Here is a 22,613-nt window from a genome sequence, read left to right on the forward strand (position 1 = left end):
CTTGGGAGAGCAACATACTTATCGAATGTAATCCTGGGCTCTACACTCCCTCTACCAACCTGGGGAGAGCAACGGACTGACCTCAAACTTCCTTCAATTCATGAGTGTCCAAGCTGCTTCTTTTCATCTGTAGCGTGTGGAAGGAACACGTTATTCCAACCAGTTCCCCTCCATCAGGTGCCCCGGCTGGCCAGGGGGAGGCAGTTTACAGACCAGGATTACTGCATGTTTTTTGTGAGGGTACCTACCAATAGGGGACACGGGGAGAACATGCAAACTCTACACAGAAAGGCCCTTTCGCCAACCCCACCTAGGGTATGGGCACTGATGACGCAGAGTAGAGAACACACCCCATGTGTCCCCAGCGGGAATGGAACACAGGACCTTTTAGCTGTGAGGTGACAGCACTATACCGACTGTGCCACCGTGCCCCCCTTTTTTCTTCTTAACTGAGAATATTGATTAAACTGTCATCTTCTTCAGCTAATCCCTTTTTAGTCCAACAGTTACAATTGGTTCATTATTGTTGTTTTGGTTACATGCAGTGTAATCATTAATTAGTTAATTATCTAATGCCGTGCCGATTAAACTGTTGACGGAGAATATGTTTGGGGTGTCCTTAACGGACGCGCACGCACGTGTGTGTGTGTGTGTGTGTGTGGGGGGGGGGGGGTTCGTTTTATTTTAAAATGTTCTCCATTAAGGCCAATTTATGCTTTGAGCGACAAAAGCGACAGTCACACTACAGTACCTGCATATCTCACCATGCACATACTGACTGACTTGCCAATAGAGCTGTCAGTTCCCCTCTATAATCCCATTCGAATTTCATTGCTTTATTATTTTTAATATTCGAAAATATTCAAATATTTACATCATTAATTACAATCATTAATTGCCGCGGCTGGTGGGGAGCTACCATGCTCCTTACTGTATCCAGCACTCTATACAGCACACTGTATACAGCACCCGGAAGCGTTTCTGCTTCCGGTTTAATTTAACACCTAGCGAGCTAAAAGCTAACGGAACCATAACTAGGTCTACTCGATAATGCAACGTTGCAACATCAAATGCTCCCGCAATCGTGGAATTTATCCAAATCCTAGTGAAGTCCATTGTACAGATATTGCAGGTAATCATTTCTTAACGGCATTGCAAGTGAAAAGCTATCGTTAACAGTAGCGAGTACTCATTTTGCTGGAGCGAGGAGCGGGGAGCTGTGAGCTTTGCTGCAGCGGGGTTCTCAGCAGTGTAGTGTGAATTGATTCATATTATGAAATTCAGTCGACATCTCCACTTGTTCATCGGCCGGTCACAACCTATATTTAATTGGCTTTGACTTTTTACAGGGGCCAGTTCTGTAAGGTAAAGTAGGTTAATAATATAAAATGTCTTCTATTGAGACATTTAGATCGTGTCAAAGGTCATGCCTCACCTAAACACAGTATCTGACACGAATTTTGACCTGATGGTCAAGATTACATTTGTCCCCTGAGCAAGCAGGCAGGCTCTATTAGCTCAATTGTGAAAATGTCAGCACGGGTTCAAATCCGTGGCTGAAGAGGAAAGTTACATAGTGCTGCTTTAAGCTCTGCTCCGTGGCTAAGGGCCTCCCATCTTCCCCCTCGCCTCCCTGGCATCCAGCAACTTTTATCTCCTTGAGCCCCTCGATCCCACCACCCAAAAAGAAGGAGAGAAAAAAAGCAATCATCCTTTCCTATCAGTGAAGACTTAACACCTTGCTTTTCTTCTGTTCTGCTTCTCTCCAGACTTCACCTCTCTCTCTCTCTCTCTCTCTCTCTCTCTCTCTCTCTCTCAGAAGTCACCCCGTCTATCACTCTGTTGCAGGAGATCTTCTCTCCATTACTGTGGAGTGATAGGGCCGTCTACACTGCCACTCTCTCATAGATAACACCCCTTCCCTGCTTCCATAAGATGTCTGCTGCTGAGACACGCTCAATTTATTCCCACCGGAAAACAGTCGGTCTGCAAGCTCCCGACGTGTATCCGCAACGCGCCAGGAGCTTGCAGATCGACTGTTTTTCGGCGAGCGCCACCGCCGTGTCAACATAACTCTAAATCGGGCTACAGGGAGAGCAACGAAGATGAGATAAAATGGAAAAGAGAGAAGCAATAAGGCGATAAGACTAGGAGACACATTGACACTCATTCTTTCTTTAAACCCTAACTTCGCTGTTGCCGCATTATGGCATCGGCACCGCTGAAGGCCACCCTGGATTCGACACTCTTGGTTTCGCATGGGCAGCTGAGTGGCGCATACAGTAACACTGCAACGTTCACTTCAGTTTCCATTCCGGCAGGAGACGTGATGAGTAGCGTGTCCTTTCGGCCGCTCTGCCCTCAATTCCTCTCTGCACCTCTCTGTACCCCCACCCTCCACCTCTCTGTACCCCCACCCTCCACCCAACTCAGACCTCTCTGCACCTCTCTGTACCCCCACCCTCCACCCAACTCAGACCTCTCTGCACCTCTCTGTACCCCCACCCTCCACCCAACTCAGACCTCTCTGCACCTCTCTGTACCCCCACCCTCCACCCAACTCAGACCTCTCTGCACCTCTCTGTACCCCCACCCTCCACCCAACTCAGACCTCTCTGCACCTCTCTGTACCCCCACCCTCCACCCAACTCAGACCTCTCTGCACCTCTCTGTACCCCCACCCTCCACCCAACTCAGACCTCTCTGCACCTCTCTGTACCCCCACCCTCCACCCAACTCAGACCTCTCTGTACCCCCACCCTCCACCCAACTCAGACCTCGAAATCCATCGAGGGGAAACTACACAACAAAATAACAGCAAATAAAATACAAAATAAAATTCAAGAAAGACAGGCTTGCCGTTGACAAAAGAAAATGACAAAGAAATGGGGTCAAGTATAAAAGACATACAAAATAAATAAATGCATGTATAAATAAATACAAATGATTCTCTAAACGGTTCTCTCTCTCCGTTTGACCTGGACCTTTTGTTTACTTTAGGGATTAAGGACAGAGCTTTTAAATGATAAGCGATGACAGCCGGCAAAACGCGGCGCCGCGCGACAAACCTAATCAAACAAACAACACCACCTTCACCCCTCACTGCCCTGCAATCAATGTCATTACACCTATCTGACATTGCAATTCTCTCTCTCCTTTTATCTCTTTCTCTCTCTCTCTCTCTCTCTGTCTCCCTCTCTCTTTGTCTCGCAGTCTCTCTATCCCTTCTCTCCCATTAGCTCTGTCTGTCTGTCTGTCTGTCTGTCTGTCTGTCTGTCTGTCTGTCTGTCTGTCTGTCTGTCTGTCTGTCTGTCTGTCTGTCTGTCTGTCTGCCTGCCTGCCTGCCTGCCTGCCTGCCTGCCTGCCTGCCTGCCTGCCTGCCTGCCTGCCTGTCTGTCTGTCTGTCTGTCTGCCTGCCTGCCTGCTTGCCTGCCTGCCTGTCTCTCTCAGTCTCCTTCTCCGTCTCTCTCCTGATTCTTCCTGGCTCTCTGTTCGTCCTGTTTTGCATGCTCTCCCACCAACTCGCCTCGCTTGCCAACTCCATTCTGCCTCTTTGTGGCTCTAATTGCTTGGCCGCCCACACGTCTGAATGGTTGTTGTCTTCACCGGCAATATGCCTCTGTTTGCATGTCAAGTCTGACGCTCAACTTACCAACCGTCGTGTGCCCGTGTCGCGGCCCCTAAAATAGCCGATCTACAAGCTCACAACCTGTCGCATCCATGGTGCGGTGTGAGTTTGTAGATCGGATATGTTAGTGGGTGCAAAACCGACAAACGGCAAAAAACACCATCTATTATGCTCTCCTCTCACTTCTCCCCCTCTTCTAATCTCTTCCAGGCACTACTCTTCGGAGATCTTAAAAGCCTTCCAAAGGCTTCATTTATTTCGACCTCTGGACACAATGGCACTTAATAGCAGCAGAGCGCAGAGGCAGGCAGTGCTACACTATATGCCAGAGTACCATAGTAGTAGTAGGGGCACATGACAGAGTACGGCCTGGGTTAAAAATACTGTAGCATATACTCGGGATAGTACAATTTAGGCATTTAGCAGAAACTCAATATAATCACATACATAGAATGCAGAGAGACAGTATAGTGCCTCGAGAGACTAGGTAGGATCCCAGGTAACACGTCCGTTGGCAAGTCAGAGGTAATAAATCTGGCACTTCTTTCTTTCAAAATCATATCTTTGAGCCTTGAAGAATTTACTCTTATAATTTGTGTTGCGGGTTGTCTGCTTCTGCAGTCTTTGTTCCTCAGGATCCCAAGTAAATCAAGAACTTAGCATCAGTCTAACATTATACTAAAATAATATGTACATTGAAACTATAGGATAGCAGGTAAACGATGAACCAAACATCCCTTTAAATAACATGCTTACAACATTTTCTAAATTCAATTTATAGACTAGAGTAGCTACAAGAATGGCCGCTGACAAACCTACGCCCGCTGCTTTGAAAACCAATCTTGATACCGTCCCAATATGAAGGACAGCAAGGCTTCGCAACGCAATTATTTCTTAACATTTCCGAACTCTTTCCATTCAATGAATTTAGATGTCACCAGACGTGTCGGAGAACTCGCGAGACTACCAGAGCCCAGCTTTTATTCCTTGAGGTGCAGCAATCAGACCCGGTTCCACCAATACGAAGAAAGCCTAAATACAAAGGGAAGACATCATTGCACATAAGAAACACATACCAAGTGGTCTAATGAAATACAGAGACACATGAAAAACGGAATCAATACAAAGATCATACCACCCCATCTTTAAGGGGAATTGACACACACTTCAAATATGTTAACATTTTGTACTAAACCCATAAGCGTCGTTTTTAGTATGCTGTCAGAGTCAAGTGAACTCTATGGACTTTGCAGTGCAGGGATGGAAGGAGGGCATTGTATATGTGTGGGCATGTGCTATATGGGAGGCACAGTGCTCTCAGGTCCAGTTGGCAGCACATCAAAAGTGGGCAGTGCCAAAGCTCTCCTGAGCAAGCCACTGAACTATTACCGTGCCTCTGCTTGTGTATGTCTGTCTGTTAGCAGGATGTCTTTATGCATGCAATTTATACATTGTTTTCGTGAAGGAATGTGGGACTTTGACCAGCTACTCCTACATGAAACACATTTCAAAGATGTAACATTGCAAACATCGGGCACATCCTGTATCAAGGATAAAAAAGAGCTTGCAGATAGACTATTTATGGTAAATGCTCCCCTCAGAAAATGTGGTTCTAGTAGTTAAGAGTTGAAAGAGCTGCCCCATACGCCTGCTAGAACACTAGCATGCTTTCAGTATGCACAGTAAGTTGGCTTGTAGTTCCGCATACAGTATCTAAGCAGCAGAACGGAAGGCACAGCATTTTAGTACCTTAACTGTGGACATCCGTTTTGAATGCCATAATGCATTGAACGGGACAAAATCATGTTTAATCAGAGCATTGAATGCTCTCAGTAGCCGTCTACTGACCTACCAAGATCTCAGTATCCTGCATTCTGTGCGGTTGATCACGGCTACCAGCGACAATGCGTGTTGTCAACTGACTACAGTACATGGCCAGATAAGACTGAGTTTAGGGTTAGGGTTAGAGTTAGATAATAGATTTAGGGCCGATTCATACTCCTATTTTACCGCTGTTTCGGCGCTGTAGTGCCGAAATGATTTCGACTCGTCAGAAATTTTCAGTAGCATCGAAGAGCCGACTTTAGGACGGTACCCGCCCCCCCGAACCTCAAATGACGTCACATTGTAGGCTCTACAGAGCCGAACCGACTTTTATTCGGCTCTAAAATAGGAGTATGTATCGGCCCAATGTGTTAGGGTTAGAAAGTCGGACAACGCGCGTCATCGCTGTCAAAACAGTAGCCGTGATCAACGCAGAATGCAGCCTACTGAATTTCTCAAACGTCACAAGATAACGTTTCGTGCTGGAGACGGTTGCGGTAGGTCAGTAGACGCGTCTATGCAGCATTCAATGCTCTGATTAAATGTGATTTTGTCCCATTCCATGCATTGATGGCATTCGAATCCGCTACTGTGGAACCGTCTCCAAGGCAGTTGAGGCTTAGACATGATGAGATATGCATTGTAGATTGGGTACCGGTATTTTCTTTTGAAATAGGGACGGAGTGGTTAACCAGCTGGAATACAAAAAGGGACACCTGAGTGCTGAACAAGGGACGCCCAGAAAAGATAGAATCTCACTGTATCATATTATATATACATATATATACTTAGCCTGTCATGGCCAGACTGTGTCTGGAACTTCGGTGTGGAAAATGTAATTCCAAGGGGCGGTTACAAACCGATTCCAATGTCACAGCAAAAAAAGTCGCACTTTGAATAGTGGGCTCTGATTGGTCACCCACAACTCTGGGGTGAGCGAACTGAAGACCAGACCAATCTCCCCAGGGATTTTTCTTTTCTTTTCCCTGTGGCAGATTTGTCTGGTTTCCAGGCTAGTTTGAACTTGTAAGATGCGTGGCATTGTTTCATTCCCAAAAGTCCAGCAGTTCATTAACTCCTTGTCCGCCAAAGGGAGGCAGCTCTACCCTAGAAAGTACCACACCATTTTGAAACATGGTCTGTCTGTGAGCTGACTTTGTTTTTCTGCGAGGGCCCGTATATGATGGAGGAGGGGAGTTACTGAGGGCTAATGAGGCCTGGTAATGCTTCAATCACTGTTTTCATCAGCGCAACGCTGGATTAATGATTTATTACGCGCTGATCATGCCTATTTCATCTCGTTTTGAGCCATAATGCTAAATGCCACGGCAGTTGCCTTTTTAATTTAATAAAGGCGTTCCTCATTTTTTAACTTTGTGTGCCCGGATGCTTCTCTTTTTATCTAAAACATGCTAATTTTGTTTTTTCCTGGATAAACCACAATAAATCAAATCTCGTTCTCCCGGGCAAGACTACCTGTGCAAAGGTAACTTATCTCATTATCTCGTTCTCAGTATTCAGTTTAGGGACACGTCTTTAAGTTTCTAAATATAGGACAATTGCTTATTTCAAGGGACGGTTGCCAACCCTAATTGTACTGTAATTGTAGTGGTAGGAAGTTTGCACATAATGATTTCACCCTCTCCTTTGTACAGTACCTGCTGTAAAGCTCATGATGTGACAAAGTTGAAGTAAACTTCTGAGATTGCTAATTTCCCCAGAGCGCCGCTGTGCTGTAGGTGAGCTTCTTTCGGCATGGCATACGTAATTGGTTGTTTGTAAAACTATATTGTCACAGTAGCTTCCCCAACTGTTTACAGTTTCTTTATTACATGGACATAAAGAAAACCTCAACAAAGTTGTTGTTGTGAAGTGATAAAACACATGTTTTTGTTTAGTGTTGACTGCAAAATAAATGTATATCAAATCTGAGTACTACTTGGATTTGATATGACTTGGTGTCATCTTGGGGTTTTTTAAAACCTCATTTCATATGCGATTTGACCTCAATCATATTACAATACAATTCAGTCAGGATGTGTGTATGTACAGGAGACTACTACATCTGAGATAACTTCAAACTGACAAACTGGCATACTGCAAGACAGATGCATGCACGCACACACACGTGCACGCGCGCACAGCCGCACACACACACACACACACACACACACACATGCACACGCACACACACACGAACATTTTTAAAATGCAATTTGACTAAAAGGTCCTAAACGCACACATCACATGTGACCAGTGTGCAAACCCATACTGTAGATGGGCAACACACACAAGCAGCACACATTCCCATGCACAGAATTGTGGAGAGCAAATGGGCCGAATAGATAGAAAGGCATCTTTGACACAATTGTTTGTCTTGAGAATCCTCAAAACACACACACACACACACACACACACACACACACACACACACACACACACACACACACACACACATTTCACCAGCCTTTCCATTAAGCGAACCACAGAGCGATGGAAGGCGTACGAGAGTGAAAGAGAGAGAGGGTGGGAATAAAAGCGAGCAAAGCGAGCGGGCAGATTTGGGTTCCATAAAGCAGAGAGCTGCAGCCCGGAGTGGTGGTCAGGCCACGCCGGGGTAAATTGATCCGTTTATTGTGTGGTGTTACTATCTCCCAAATCAAATGACAGGCCCAGGGGAGTGCTTCTTCCTCTGGCGCTTTCTGCCCGTGACGAGCGCTCAAAGATGGACCCATTTAATGTCAGTAAATCTGCACTGTTCTCCGCTTTCATTTTCACAGCACACGCACATGCATGCACACGCATGCTCGCACGCACGCACACGCACGCACGCACGCACACATTTTGCAGAAGGAACATGTTTCACATGCAATGTGAAACAACAGTATTTCTACCCAGGGTTCGATTTGTTGGGGGGGATTTTGATATCCCCCCTCTGATCATGCATTTGTTATGGCCAGTGCGGATGTTTTTTATTCCTGTTTCTAGTCAGACTGGATTAAATACATGCATGTCTTTTTGGGAAATGTAGACAGTCTCTAATATCACACTTTAATTCAAAATTAATGCTAATCAAATTAACCTTGTAGCATGCCTATTAGGCAAAATGTTTCTAAATGTGCGTGTCAGTGTTCAAAAATGGTGACGCAACGTGCGTTGACCTTGTAGATCGGCTATTTTCGCTATTATTCAATTTTGTATCTGGCTTGCGGTTACTCTTTTTTTCCCAGATACGTATATATACGGACATCGACGCGAGGTGGCGTCATATCCCAGGTCTATATATACGTACCCCAACGTATAGAGCGTCGCAGTCCAGCCCCCTACCAGGGCCCAGGAAATGATTCTCCGTTCATTTTCCTCATAGACTTTTCAGAAAGTATTTATTTAAAGACGGTTACGCCGCGGACAAAGCCAACTCTTGTCGTGACAAATCATGACAATAAACACAATGTTTTGGGCCAAACAAAGAATTAGAAAGTAGAAATGTTTTGTTGTTTTTCTTCTTTGTAATTGTTTGTTTGGTCCAAAATATTGTGTTTATTGTCATGATTTGTCACGACTGGAGTTGGCTTTGTCCGCGGCGTAACCGTCTTTAAATAAATACTTTTTGAAATGTCTATGGGAAAAATGCATTGGGATTCATTTCCTGGACCTGGCGTCGTCATGACAGGGGGCGGGACTGCGACGCTCTATACGCTTTTTACATTTGTCTGGTTCCTATAGCAACGCCCCACTGTTCCAACTATGGGATTGCAAATATAATCATAGTGCAAACCAGTTGAAAGGAGGATTTCCAGGCCCCTCCTACGTCTCACCAGGTCCACTCCTGCTCTCATTTTTGCTAAACACATTTTTGGAACAAAATGCCTCAATCATCCAATTGCCATCCAAGGCGTAAGAAGAAATGGCACCCTTTTCACATTGGCTTATTATAGCGCCACCAGGAGGCCACAATCTGCCCTGCCCTGGTGGAGACCTGTGCCCCGAGGGGCACTTTTTCTAGTTAGGATTGAAGTCATGCTGCATTTTCTACCCCGTAGCAATTATTTGTTATTATGGGGCAGCTATTTATTGATCGTAAACATAAACATAGACCTTTATTTCTGTTAATGGCTTTAATTCTATGTTTAAAATTTCTCTGCATTCATTATAATTCTTAAACGTAATCAACTTTCAACCTTATCTTCATACAATTGGTCCTCATGTATGCGCATTATATGGCACAATTTACATCTACTCATTCTGTGTCTCATTGGTGGGTTGGACTGTGAAACCTGCCTACCAGTGACATTGGCGATGGGAATTCCAAGCTAAACTACAGCCTCACTCTTCCTAGACAGATTGCATGTAGCCATTGTTCTGACATAAAAAAATGTTCACAGCCCTCCTTTGAGACACAGAGTGAGTAGACAGATATGCGGTGCTATCTTATAATGAGCATTAGTGTGGATGAATAAGGTTAAAAATGACTTGCCTAGATCATTGAGCAAGTGGTAGCACTGGCAAACCTGTATTGTGCAGTTAATAAGTTATGGATGTTTTCATTTCTTTCATAAATCAATAATTTCTCCATGGACTATTCTGGGCGTTTAAAATCAATTTGTGGTTTGCAGTGCTTTCAAACCAATGCAGACTCTAGCGGTTCAACACAGCGGAACCTCAACTCTGAGCTAGAGGGTCCAAACAGAGCTGCTATTTGCTAGAGATTTGTTACATCATCAGCAACATGACTGCAAACAAATAACTGATCTAGAAGAACCTGTTGCATCGAGAGGCGTTGTCAGCTTGTTATTGAGGGGCCCTCCTATATGCCCAGCTTTGTGTGTTTGTGTGTACCCGATAGAGATGATTTGATTGGCTGAGAAATGTGTACCCCATAGCGATGATTTGATTGGCTGAGCACGGAATGTGATGTACTGCATGATGATGTATGATAAGAGCACCCTCACTTTCACACAGGTGTGATTTATTTTTATTTGTTTCATTTAGCAAGCTTTCTGTCATAGATCTCCTGCAGGCATTGCTTGCTATAAAGACATTATCGGATTTTGCGGATTTGTTTTTATTGTGGGGAGGCTGCCTTTTATATAAACATCACACTTGTGTGAAGTGAGGGGAGCCTTTTTTTGCTTTTATACGTCACATACGTTACTACATGATCAGGAGACAGCCAATAATCTGGCTCCTTTCTTTCTTCTACGAATTATCCAGTGTGGTTTCAATTTACTGTTTCTTGTGAAGTTGTTTCCACATTGGTTACAGTTGTACTGTTTCTATTCTTTATCCATCCTGGCTTGTTTCTTGTATGAAACACAATTAGTTACAATATGTATTATTTATATCGGCCACATGATGTCTTACGTTGTGATTTACTGCCCTAAACAAACATTAAAGTCCATAGACTTGGCTGGCAAAGTTTTACATCATGAACGCTCTAAACCAGGGGTGGGAAAATTTGACGATGGAGAGAGCCACTATAGTTCCACACTAGGTCATTCCAGATGGCCACATTGCGTATTACTGTCGTAGCAAAAATAGACAATCTACAATCTCAAAACACTGCAACGCGTTTTGAGCTTAGATCCACTATTTTGGCTATTATTTGAATTGAAATCCTGAATAACGTTTTGCTATTTTTTAAATGGAATCCTGAAAAGTAACTTTTATTTAATTTCAAATGCCTTTCAAATGCCTTTAATTATAGTTATGGTAATAACTATAATGAACTAAATAAAAAACATTGGACATAAAAAAGACAATAAAATTTTAATACTCTCATTAAGCTACTAATTTAGACTAATTAAACTAATTAAAGTGGGTCATTTTTGCATGTTTGGAATTATAACAGCTGAAATCAATAATTTATCAGTATTCTGATATTAACGTGAGGGCCACATTAAGTGATGGTGGGGGCCGCATGTGGCCCCCGGTCCACCAGTTGCCCATATATGCTCTAAACAAATATTAAATTCTATAGACAATTTACTTCATAAGTGCTATACAAACGTTAAAAATCCCATAGACTTGGCTGCCGTATGACGTAATCTTCCAAATCTACAGTGTATGTACTGGAGGGGTTAGCACCTCTCAAAAAAGAAAAGGTGGACAGTTTTCACTTCAGAGCAGCTGACAATGTAATGGTGGGTTTGTCTTTTTCGTTCGTCTCTTCTACCCATAGCTCTTCAGGGGGTGCCGGGTGGGTATATGAGTGGGTTTCCAGAGGTTATTTGACACAGAGGAGACCTCCCACGTTGGACACTAACTCTCCCAAGCTCTTGAGGAAGGCGATTTTCTGCTTGCGGTCAATGGTGGGCGGGCTGCAGCTGGCCGTCAGTTTGTTGAAGGCGTCTGCCAGGCGCTGATAAACGACAGCATCTCTCTGGGAAGCCAGCAGAGTCTCCACCAGTTCAGAGTACTGGGCTTGATGCAGGCACACCAGTGTATATAGGGCTTCCCCGGCGGCCACCGTCATCTCTGTGTTGTGTTTCTGCAGCAGATGCATATCAAACACTAACTTGAGGAAGTGCTGCGTGGCGACAAAGAGGGGCGTGTCTTTCTCCTGTGTTTTGGCACACTGCTCTGCCAGCGGAGAGACTGCTTCTAGACACAGCTGGCTGACCTCCGACCCCATCACTGTCATTCCCAACTCTAGGGAAAACATGAGGCTCTTGAAGAGGTCTTCGGGTAGTTGAGGAATCTTCTTGGGAAAGATCTCACAGATGAAGGTGATGAGCTTGTAGTACTGGTTACACAGGGAGGGGAACTTGAGCAGATCCTGAGACATGAGAGGAAGAATAATGCTGACGCCGTACAGAACCACGTCTGCCGCCAGCACGGCCCGGTTGGAGGCCGGAATGCCCTGCCCCTGACTTTGGAACGTGCTGTCATTGTCGCCAAAGTCGATGAACTCTTTGGACAGCAGGTTGATGAGTAGCTCCATGATCAGCAGGAGGTCCTGGTACTGGTCTTCCTCAGCCATGGCGTCCGTCCGCTTTCTGCCTAGGTAGTTTTTAGAGTAGACCTGCAACAGCGTCAGGCACGCTTCATACAGCTTCATAGAATTGCTCTCACTCAGGTAACAGATCTGTTTGTGAGCCACCTCCACAAACACCTTGATGATGAGGTTGACGGTCTCTGGATTTCCATGGTACACATTCATGAGGCTGATGGAGTTGGACAGGAAGTCCATGAGGAAGGAGAAGAGCAGAGCCACGTTGTCAATCTGCGTTGCTTCCGTGATGCCACACAGGGACTCCAACGTGGCCATAATCTCCTGCTTGACATACCCCTCCTGGCTGATCTGGGCAAAGTTCTCCCGATTGATCAGGTTCAGGAAGCGCTGCTGTAGAGGGTGCATCACCTCAGACCAGTACTGCTGCTTTGCGTCAGAGTCCATGTGTGCGGTTCCTCCCAGAACCAGCACCTTCATAAGGGTTCTTTGGACTGAGCTGGACAGCAGGTGGAAGGGAGGGCTGTGGCTTGAAAATCGCTTAGCCAGGTTCCACCAGTTCTCACACTGAACCACCATGTTGGCGCTCTCCCTCTTCCCAACCAGTGTGACCAGTAGCTCCACTGTGTAGTTGGTCAACTCTATCTCTGCACTCCACACAGATAGGTTATTGATCACCTTCTCCAACAGGTATCCCACAATCCACTGGGCTCCCTCTGTGTCCACGCCAAACGCCATGCTCAGAGGGGTACTGATCTGTTTGTATATCTTCTCGTCCACCAGGAGGTAGGTCTTAGCCCACCGTCGAAGGAACCACACAATGTCTTTGCCCATCTGAGGACTGAGCAGCTCTGTCAGGCTGGCCCTGGTCGCCCTCGACTCCACCTCGGATATCCTCAACACCGCAGACAGTAGCCTGATAACCAAGTCGGTGCGGTCGAAGCCAGGGATGCAAGAGGCCTTCTCCCCCGGGGAGACGAGGATCTGCAGGCTGGTATTGATGTCCACCTCCGTTGAATGCTTGATAGAGAGCTCCATCACCTCTGTGGGTATCAGTGGGGTCTCACCCTGGGGGTCATCCGCTAATAGATAACCTGAGACCAGTATAAGCCAGTGGATATCTTCATAAAGGTTGTCCAGGACTTTGCGGTCCTCTGAGCCATGGTCAGAGGAGGCCATGAGATGCTGCTGGGTCCTCTGCAGCTGGCCATGGACTTGTGTCACTCTGTCCTCTAGCAAACTGATAAGTAGAGGTATACAGTGGTCAGCAGCCATGCGTCCCAACATGCCGATGCTGGCTAGCTGGTCAGAGAACAGCTCCCTGTCATCCTCCTGCAGCTCGTTAATGTTCTCCCCAGCATGCGATGACACATCGTTCGTTGACAGGTTGCGCGTGCCATCGGGCGCAGATAGGTGACACTGGATGTAAGAGTTGAACACCTGGATGGCCGGCTGGATGAAGCAGCCTCTGGGGAAATAGTCTTTGTCCTGCACCAGGGTCAGCCATGACACCAACAGCTTGTTATAGGCGTCCATGAAAAGTGCATCGTCTTTTTGCAGAGCCTCCACTAGTGCGGCATTGCGTCCAAAGGAGCATGTGAGAAACGTGAGACAGTTGATGAAGGAGGTGAAAAGCTCGCTGGGCAGGGTGTTCATGATGCTGCGGGTGAATGTGGTGATCATGTTGGAGATAATGTTGGAGATTCCAACCGATTCTGAGTCCTTGATCTCAATTCCATTGATCATGTTAAGCAGACCCTCCACCAAGTGGGCCAGATATGAGATCTGGGCATTCTCGTCTGGGAAGATGGGACCGTGCATGGAGGCCAGCTGGGCCAGGCACTGTAATGAATCCTTGGCCATGTCTGTGTCCTCCCGGACCTTCCTGTGCAGGGTGAAGAAAAGGTCCATGACGCGTTTGTCCAGCAAGGCTTCCCTCCACAACTCTGTGGGCTTGAGCATCACATTCGGAGTGGAGTCGAACATGGCGATGTAGTGGTGCCCCAGAGTGGGCGGCAGGAAGTTCCAGCTGAGGACCTGATTGGCCAGGGCCAGGTAGCGCTGGAACACAGAGGACATCTGGGTGTTGAGGTTCTCCCTGCGGCTGAACTCCTGCAGCACCTCCATGGTCAGAACAAAGATCTGAGGCAGGTCCTCCTCCTGAAAGAGTCTCTTGCAGGAGCCATGGAACTCCAAGCTAAGACCGATGCTGCTGGTCTTGCTGGAGCTTGAGAACTCGCTGAGAAGAGCATTCAGGATGGAGCAGGCCAGTGTCTGCACTATGGGGTTCCCGCTGCTGATCAGCTGTCCCACCTCGTGGAAGATGCTCTTACAGTTCATGGACTTGTCCAAGGAGCCTCTCTTCACAATGACCGCCACCGCCAACAAGATCTGCTCACGTACATACTTCTGTAGGTTGGGTCTCTGTAAGATGTAGGTGAGGAGGAACGTTCGTAGCGACTCAATGCTGTTTTTCTCCAACAAGATCCATTCTCTGATCACAGCCTCCATGATGGCTGTAGCAGCCTGGAACAACACATAGTCCACCTGACTGGTCTCTAGGATGTGTTTGCAGACATCAAAGGGTGATTGTGATTTCCTGAAAGAGAGGAATATGTGCTCGGCGCGCTGCCTCTGTTCTGCACTGACAAAGGACGGCGGGGCAGTTAAAACTTTGGCAGCACTTTCCAGCTGTGAGATCACTTCTGGTGCGCAAACGGCCGCCATGATCCCCGTCTCGTCAATGATGCTCCATGCGAGACACTTAGAAATTATAGTTAGATAATAGCAATTCCTTTCCTACACGATGACCATTTGAAGACTGCTGCGTGGCACGGGTTTTTCCACATTCTGCCCCGGCTGGGGTTGCTATAGCGATCAATTTGCCATATTAGGGAGTTCAAGAGGCATCTGTTTCACTGATTGGTCGAACTAGCCCATCGACTTCCTGGACTGACCAAGTCCATTACATTTGTGTTGCTGTGCCAACATGGTTCTCAACGTCGGAGTCCTGGGGCAACCAGGGGGTAAAAAAGGACTCTTCTGGCCCGGCCCGCTGGCGTAGCGGCACCTAGGCTACAATGTCGCCCGAGAGGGTTGTAAAAACTGTTTGTGTTTTTGGGCGGCACTAGCCCCTCCTATGCCCAGCATTCTGTGTTTGTGTGAAGACAAATGTTGAAGCTAAAAGTGAGGGCAGAAAAGTGAAGATGGAAAAGTGAGGACCCAAAATGAGATTGGCTATTTGTGATGATTTGATTGGTTGAGCACGGAATGTGTTTTACGATGATGTATGATCATAAGAGCGCCCCTCACTTCACACACATGAACACATGATTTCTTGAGACGTATACACCGGAAATAGACTGTTCTGCTTTGCGGCGGGAGCTTTACGTGGTCGGATACGGTGCTGAGACATAAGCGTGTCCATGCCGGACGACATTTGACCATTCTGATATAAGTAGAGATGAAGAAAATGCCAGCACTCATTGTATGTCCTTTTACATGGTTTTATTTACCTCTGAGACTGAAAACGGACGCGGATATCAGGTTGCTATGGTCACGTGATGTCACCTGACATGGCACCACCACTGGGGGGATTGAAATGGAAATCCATATTTGGGCATGGTGGACCTAGTGACATCAGAGTGATGTCAATTTAGCTCAATTTTAAACTGTACGTCTAAGAGTTTCAAGGAGCACTATTGAGAACATTCCAGACTCCTCACCTTCAGGAGAAACAGGATTTCTGGATGAAATGTTGTTCTGGACGGTGCACCCGGAAGGAGTGCCTCTGAGTGTCGGTCATGCTGCTGTAGCTGTAGGGCACAAGGTGTATTCCTTTGGAGCATACGGAATGGTGAACAGCGGGGATCATACGATTGATGTGGATATCTTCAACTCAGTGTCTTTGCAATGGATGAAGTTGCCCCCATTTATAAATGGAAGAGAAGAAATGGACTTTGAGGTCCCCCCCACGTGCTTGGGTCATACAGCTGTGCTGATAGAAGATATCATCTACATCTGGGGAGGACTGGTGAATTTTGAGATAGAGAATGAGGGCGGCAACTGGTTTGTTATCTCTGGAGGTGAATACTGGAACGTGCTTCATGCATTTGATGTCAACACCCACAGAACGTTCAAGCCCAAGGTTTCTGGTATTGTTCCAGAGGAGAGGTGCGGCCACTCAGCCTGTGTCTTTGGGAAGTCCATGTATATCCATGGAGGATTCCGGCTGACTAGACCCACTAATGACCTCTGGAAGTTGGACATCTCCACAATGGTCTGGTCCTTAATTTATAGTGGAGGCATTCCGCCGCAGCCTTCAGTGCATCACTCTGCCACCATCATCGGGACAAAGATGTTTGTTTTTGGTGGCCGAGATGACAAAGAACGACATTGCTACAATAGCATCAGAGTGTTTGACATGGAGACAGACTACTGGCTGAGCACATATAGTGTACAACAGCTTGTTCCAGAAAGACGCACCTGCCATTCAGCCTTTGCCTACAAGGGAGAGCTGTACATATTTGGTGGCTACAACTTTGACAGGATCCACAATGATCTGTGGAGCTTCAACCCAGAGACCCGCTCCTGGAAGAAGGTTGATCCCAACGGGATAGAACACTTGCGTGGGATAATTAATATGTGTTGTTCCATGGTTGGCGATCGCGCAATCCTCTTTGGAGGATCCAGACAGATCCAGGAGGATACAGGCACAACAGCCAATCCAGTTCATGCTGAATTTGTTGATAACATGTACATCTTAGACCTATGTCCTAGTCTAAAGACATTATGCAAGCTAGCTGTTATTCATTGCGGTCTGGAGCAGTCAGATCTTCCACACGACATCAGGTGGGAACTGGGAGCTATGACTAACCAACATAATAAATAAAGTAATTCACTAAAAACATGATGGAGTCATGATGAAGTCATTTCACATTAAATCACGTTGGCAGCACAAAAAAAGAAAAAGTATAACGAACACAGAACAAATAATTAACATATTGCATTCCATTACTAGCATGTTTTTTTTGTTTTTTTATGTATACTTATAATTAGGGGTCAAGCCCGAAGGGGCGAAACGTACGGGTTACGCCTTTTTCACAGTTGTTTTTTCACAGAGGGTCGTAAGAATCGCTCAAGAACTGAAGCTCACAGTCATTCGTCAAAGGACCTCTCTCGCCTTTAGATCTCCCAATGAGTCAATTATATGGTAAGGCAAGGTAAAGTTATGTATAAAGCGCCTTTCAAAACAAATGTTACAAGGTGCTGTACAATAACTAAAATAAAATAAAACAAGACCATCACATACAGGTAGATCAACAATAAAATAAAACAAAAACAACAATACAATGCGTTACAATAGAGTAGTGAATAAGATACCTATAAATACACAGTACATACATATATATATATATATATATATATATGTATTATTAATATGCTGGGATGATTAATGCCCATTGGGAACGGTGCCCATATTTGTATATCTCCATATATAGAGATCTCTGTATCTGGGTGTCTGTATGTGTCCCTTTTGTGCCCATATATGGAGATCTTTGTATCAGCCTGCCTGTGCCCCATTTATGCCCATATATGGTCATAGCTCTGTGGCATATTTATGCATGGCTGACACAGAAATCCTATATGGGCAGAAAAATACAAAGATCTCCATGTATGGTCATAAAATGGACACAGCCAGACACACATGCAGACACAGAGATCTCCATATATTAATGGTGACGGATGACATAATCTGTGAGCTCACTATAAAACAGTAACTTATAAGACAATATTTTCAGTGAAAGAGCCAAATATCTTTGTCTCCATCTCAACTTTCTTGAAGAGTCTATCCTCCTCTTAGAAACTGATAAAACCTCCTCCGACAGGCAATGTGCCAGGTAGTGGTGCCTCAGGACGCCAATACACTTATTCAAACAAGCATGTCTGACATCCACCAAAACGCCCTTATTCAAACGTGCAGTTCCAACGTCCAAACCATTGTAGAGAACACTACTCAGATCAAGGGAATGGTAAACCAACTAGGGACCGAACATGACACCAGTGAACTTCAAGACCGACTGCGTCAGATAAAACAATACACCAACCAACTGGCAAAAGAAACTAACAAACACCTGCAAGACTTGAAAGACTCAATTCCTTTGTCCTTACCACCATCGGAACAGAGGCGACAGAAGATCCAGAGGGAGCGTCTGATGGACCACTTCTCCACAGCACTCCACAGCTTCCAGGCCATGCAACGCCGTGCAGCCGAGAAGGAAAAAGAGTCTGTCACCCGAGCGAGGGCCGGATTCCTCCTGTCAGCTGAAGATAAAGATGTTGCTCACAGTGGACATCTTATGTCTTTTTACAACCAAGAGGAGGACGGTGGTGAGACCAGGATGCAGGAAGCCTCCATCACAGACAAAGACCTGGAGCGCATCAGGGAGCGAGAGGCCAACATAAGGCAGCTGGAGTCTGACGTAATGGATGTAAACTACATCTTCAAGGACCTGGCGCTAATGGTCCACGATACGGGAGAGATGATAGACAACATTGAAGCAAACGTGGAGAATGCTCAGGTTCACGTGGAACTAGGTACGGAGCATCTGGGGAGAGCGGCCGGCTACGAGCAAAAGTCCCGTAAGAAGAAGTTCATCTTAGCTTTAGTTGTTTCCATCGTGCTCGTCATAGTTGGCATCATCTTGTTTGCATCTTGAATGAAGGGACCTATCAATAATGGCAGAAAAGGCCAAACAAATATCTTTAAAAAAAATCAATTAACACAATTCTGCAGTAGAGATTGGGATCCTCCACAAATGGAGGTTCTTTAAAATCAGTTGTCAGATGTCCCGTTCAACATTATGTAGCCATGCTCTAGTCTCTGGTAGACCCCTCCACTGGTAGGAGGGAACCAGTCCCGGTACAAATACACACTCATCATCGTCATCATCCACTCACCCAATCATCGCAACACATTTAAGTCCAAGGTCCACATAGGAGGAGCCACGCCATTCCCATGTGGATCCCAAGATTTACATGATTCTGTTTTTGTTTGCAGAATAAGATAAAACAGTGCACATCCTCCGATCTTGGTGCTGAGCCAAACTGTTAAACTAACAGATATCATGAACAAAAGAAAGGGCTCGCAACTCACTTTGTAATGATCCAGGTAAATATATTCACAATCACAGCAGGCAGGACATACAACGTTTCAACCCGTATTGGTCTTTCTCAAGTATAAATGAGATAAAGGAAATTATTCATTGTATACAGTGTGGACAAAAGAGCCATCAGCCACATCTGGTGTTTTGGTGTGGCTCCAACAATTGGCCACCAAAAACATGATTGACAAACATTTCTTCACATGTATGAAAGTAGAAAGTTTTAAAAACACAATAGACAAAGCTGAGTATATCAGTACCCACACCCATTGGCTCTAAGGCCAAATAAACATGGTCCCCCTAATTCTTGGGACATTCATATATTATCCACAATATAACAGTTTCAAAAATCTGTTTTCTCTTTGAAAAACCACAGAAAAGAAAAACAGAAAAAGTATTAAAGCTACATTATGAACTATATGTAAACCTCCAGTGGCTGAATCTAAAGAAATGGCCTAATATAATATCAAACTCTTTATTGAGTCCTAAGGGTGCCATGGTTCTAGGATAATGAATCCACCATAGCTCTCTCTTTATCTATATCTATATCTCTTTATTGAGTCCTAAGGGTGCCATGGTTCTAGGATAATGAATCCACCATAGCTCTCTCTTTATCTATATCTATATCTCTTTATTGAGTCCTAAGGGTGCCATGGTTCTAGGATAATGAATCCACCATAGCTCTCTCTTTAGTAATAGGTTATTGTCTCCACCAGGCCGAAGGCATGGGGAGAGAGTATGTTTTGCACTCCGTCCGTCCGTCCGTCCGTCCGTCCGTCCGTGTGTCCGTCCGTCCGTCCGTCCGTGTGTCCGTCCGTGTGTCCGTCTGTGAACAGCTAATCTCCGGCACTGTTAACCCGGTCGATGCCACATTTTGCACACACACTCCCTGGATGCCAACGATGAACCTCTGCCCCAAAATTTCCAGAACGGCCTGTTATAGCGCCACCAGGAGGCCGCTTTGTGCAAAACAAGTTTTTGGACAGTACACCTACAGATTTTGTCCAAACATCACGCAAATTGGTACACAGTCTCTCTAGAGCCATTCAACCAAACGGGTCTTTCAGATTTCTCAGTCTCCATCCTGATTGGCTAAGATTGGCTTCCAAAGTTCGCAGGAGTGTTCAGTTTCAAACAAAATGCTGCAAATCATGAACACATTGTGTGATTTCCGTGAAATTGCGCACGCACATTCCCACTAGGCCGAGGAAGAAATGCCACGTGAAAATTTTCAACTCAGCCTCATGGTGGCGCTATAACTGGCGGTGTTTTTACCTCCAACTGCACGGATTTGTGGATAACTTTGTATGCCAACTCCCTAGAGGCCAAGGAAAAACCTTTGCCTGGAATTTTTCACATCTGCTCTTTATAGCGCCATCAGGAGGCCGACATATGAAAAACACATTTTCTAATATTACTCCTTCAGATGTTATCCAAATTTCACGCAAATCGGTACACATGCTCTCCATAGTCATGTAATCCACCTTAATTGCCTACGATTGGCTTCTAAACTTTTCAGGAGTAGCCCGCTTGGTACCCGTTTTGTACAAATCACACACACTCCTATCCTCCTGGTGGAGACCTGTGCCCAGAAGGGCACTTTTTCTAGTCTATATCTGTTTTTGTTTACAACATCATAAGTATATGAAACAACTAGAAAGGTGCAATTACGGATATTGCGAGTGTGGTTGCATTTTCCCTCGTGCAGCTTGTAAGTACAGTATGATGATGATGTATTACCCACATGACATCACATGATGCCACTTGACATCACAAAAAGTTTATATGGAATAAAGTGGTCTATAGTCTGGTTGCCTACTAGTCTGCAACCACACTACAAGAGATAAGCATCTGGCATGAAGCTACAAACTATTTTCTACATTGGCTGGTCTACAAGCTCACATGTATAAAATAAAGAAATATGAAAGAAGAAAATGTAAAAAATGTAAATAATTATTTTATATAATTGGTCATACTAGACCTCGGGAACAATGCAAGTTGGGACTGCATACCTACCCGTTGTACCATCTCTCATGTCAGAGTACCTCTTGTACCCCAGCTGTCTGCCTGTGTCCCTTGTATACTAGTCTCTTGTACCCCAGCTGTCTGCCTGTGTCCCTTGTATACTAGTCTCGTCATGTCAGAGTACCTCTTGTACCCCAGCTGTCTGCCTGTGTCCCTTGTATACTAGTCTCTTGTACCCCAGCTGTCTGCCTGTGTCCCTTGTATACTAGTCTCTTGTACCCCAGCTGTCTGCCTGTGTCCCTTGTATACTAGTCTCGTCATGTCAGAGTACCTCTTGTACCCCAGCTGTCTGCCTGTGTCCCTTGTATACTAGTCTCATGTCAGAGTACCTCTTGTACCCCAGCTGTCTGCCTGTGTCCCTTGTATACTAGAGTACCTCTTGTACCCCAGCTGTCTGCCTGTGTCCCTTGTATACTAGAGTACCTCTTGTACCCCAGCTGTCTGCCTGTGTCCCTTGTATACTAGAGTACCTCATGTACCCCATCTGTCTGCCTGTGTCCCTTGTATACTAGAGTACCTCTTGTACCCCAGCTGTCTGCCTGTGTCCCTTGTATACTAGTCTCATGTCAGAGTACCTCTTGTACCCCAGCTGTCTGCCTGTGTCCCTTGTATACTAGTCTCATGTCAGAGTACCTCTTGTACCCCAGCTGTCTGCCTGTGTCCCTTGTATACTAGTCCCTTGTACCCCAGCTGTCTGCCTGTGTCCCTTGTATACTAGTCCCTTGTACCCCAGCTGTCTGCCTGTGTCCCTTGTATACTAGTCTCGCGTAGCCAGATAACTATTCCACAATCTCTGAATACTATTCCGCGGGCCATTTGCGGCCCGCGGAGCGCCCCCTGGCGCTTCCCGCTCCCTCAGGGAATTTTTTTAATTCCCTGAGGGGGTCCCTGAGGGGGTCCCTGAGGGGGTCCCTGAGGGGGTTCCAGGGGGTCCCTGAGGGGGTCCCTGAGGGGGTTCCAGGGGGTCCCTGAGGGGGTCCCTGAGGGGGTCCCTGAGGGGGTTCCAGGGGGTCCCTGAGGG

At 45.8% G+C, this 22,613-nt stretch overlaps 2 protein-coding genes across 2 annotated transcripts; one reads left to right on the top strand and one right to left on the bottom strand.

The window, feature by feature from the left end:
* Positions 1-11,678: 11,678 nt before the first annotated feature.
* Positions 11,679-15,131, bottom strand: LOC306925350 (exportin-4-like; the record flags this gene model as incomplete). Its single annotated transcript, XM_079504131.1, has 1 exon — positions 11,679-15,131. One exon carries the CDS (start codon positions 15,129-15,131, stop codon positions 11,679-11,681), a length of 3,453 nt encoding a protein of 1,150 aa, XP_079360257.1.
* A 1,225-nt stretch (positions 15,132-16,356) lies between these two features.
* LOC306919946 (syntaxin-12-like) lies at positions 16,357-19,123 on the top strand (the record flags this gene model as incomplete). Its single annotated transcript, XM_079496521.1, has 2 exons — positions 16,357-16,577; positions 18,388-19,123. 2 exons carry the CDS (start codon positions 16,357-16,359, stop codon positions 19,121-19,123), a joined length of 957 nt encoding a protein of 318 aa, XP_079352647.1.
* Positions 19,124-22,613: the final 3,490 nt, after the last annotated feature.

Source organism: Electrona antarctica (genome assembly GCF_951216825.1).
Source record: "Electrona antarctica genome assembly, chromosome: 1".
NCBI lineage: Eukaryota > Metazoa > Chordata > Actinopteri > Myctophiformes > Myctophidae > Electrona > Electrona antarctica.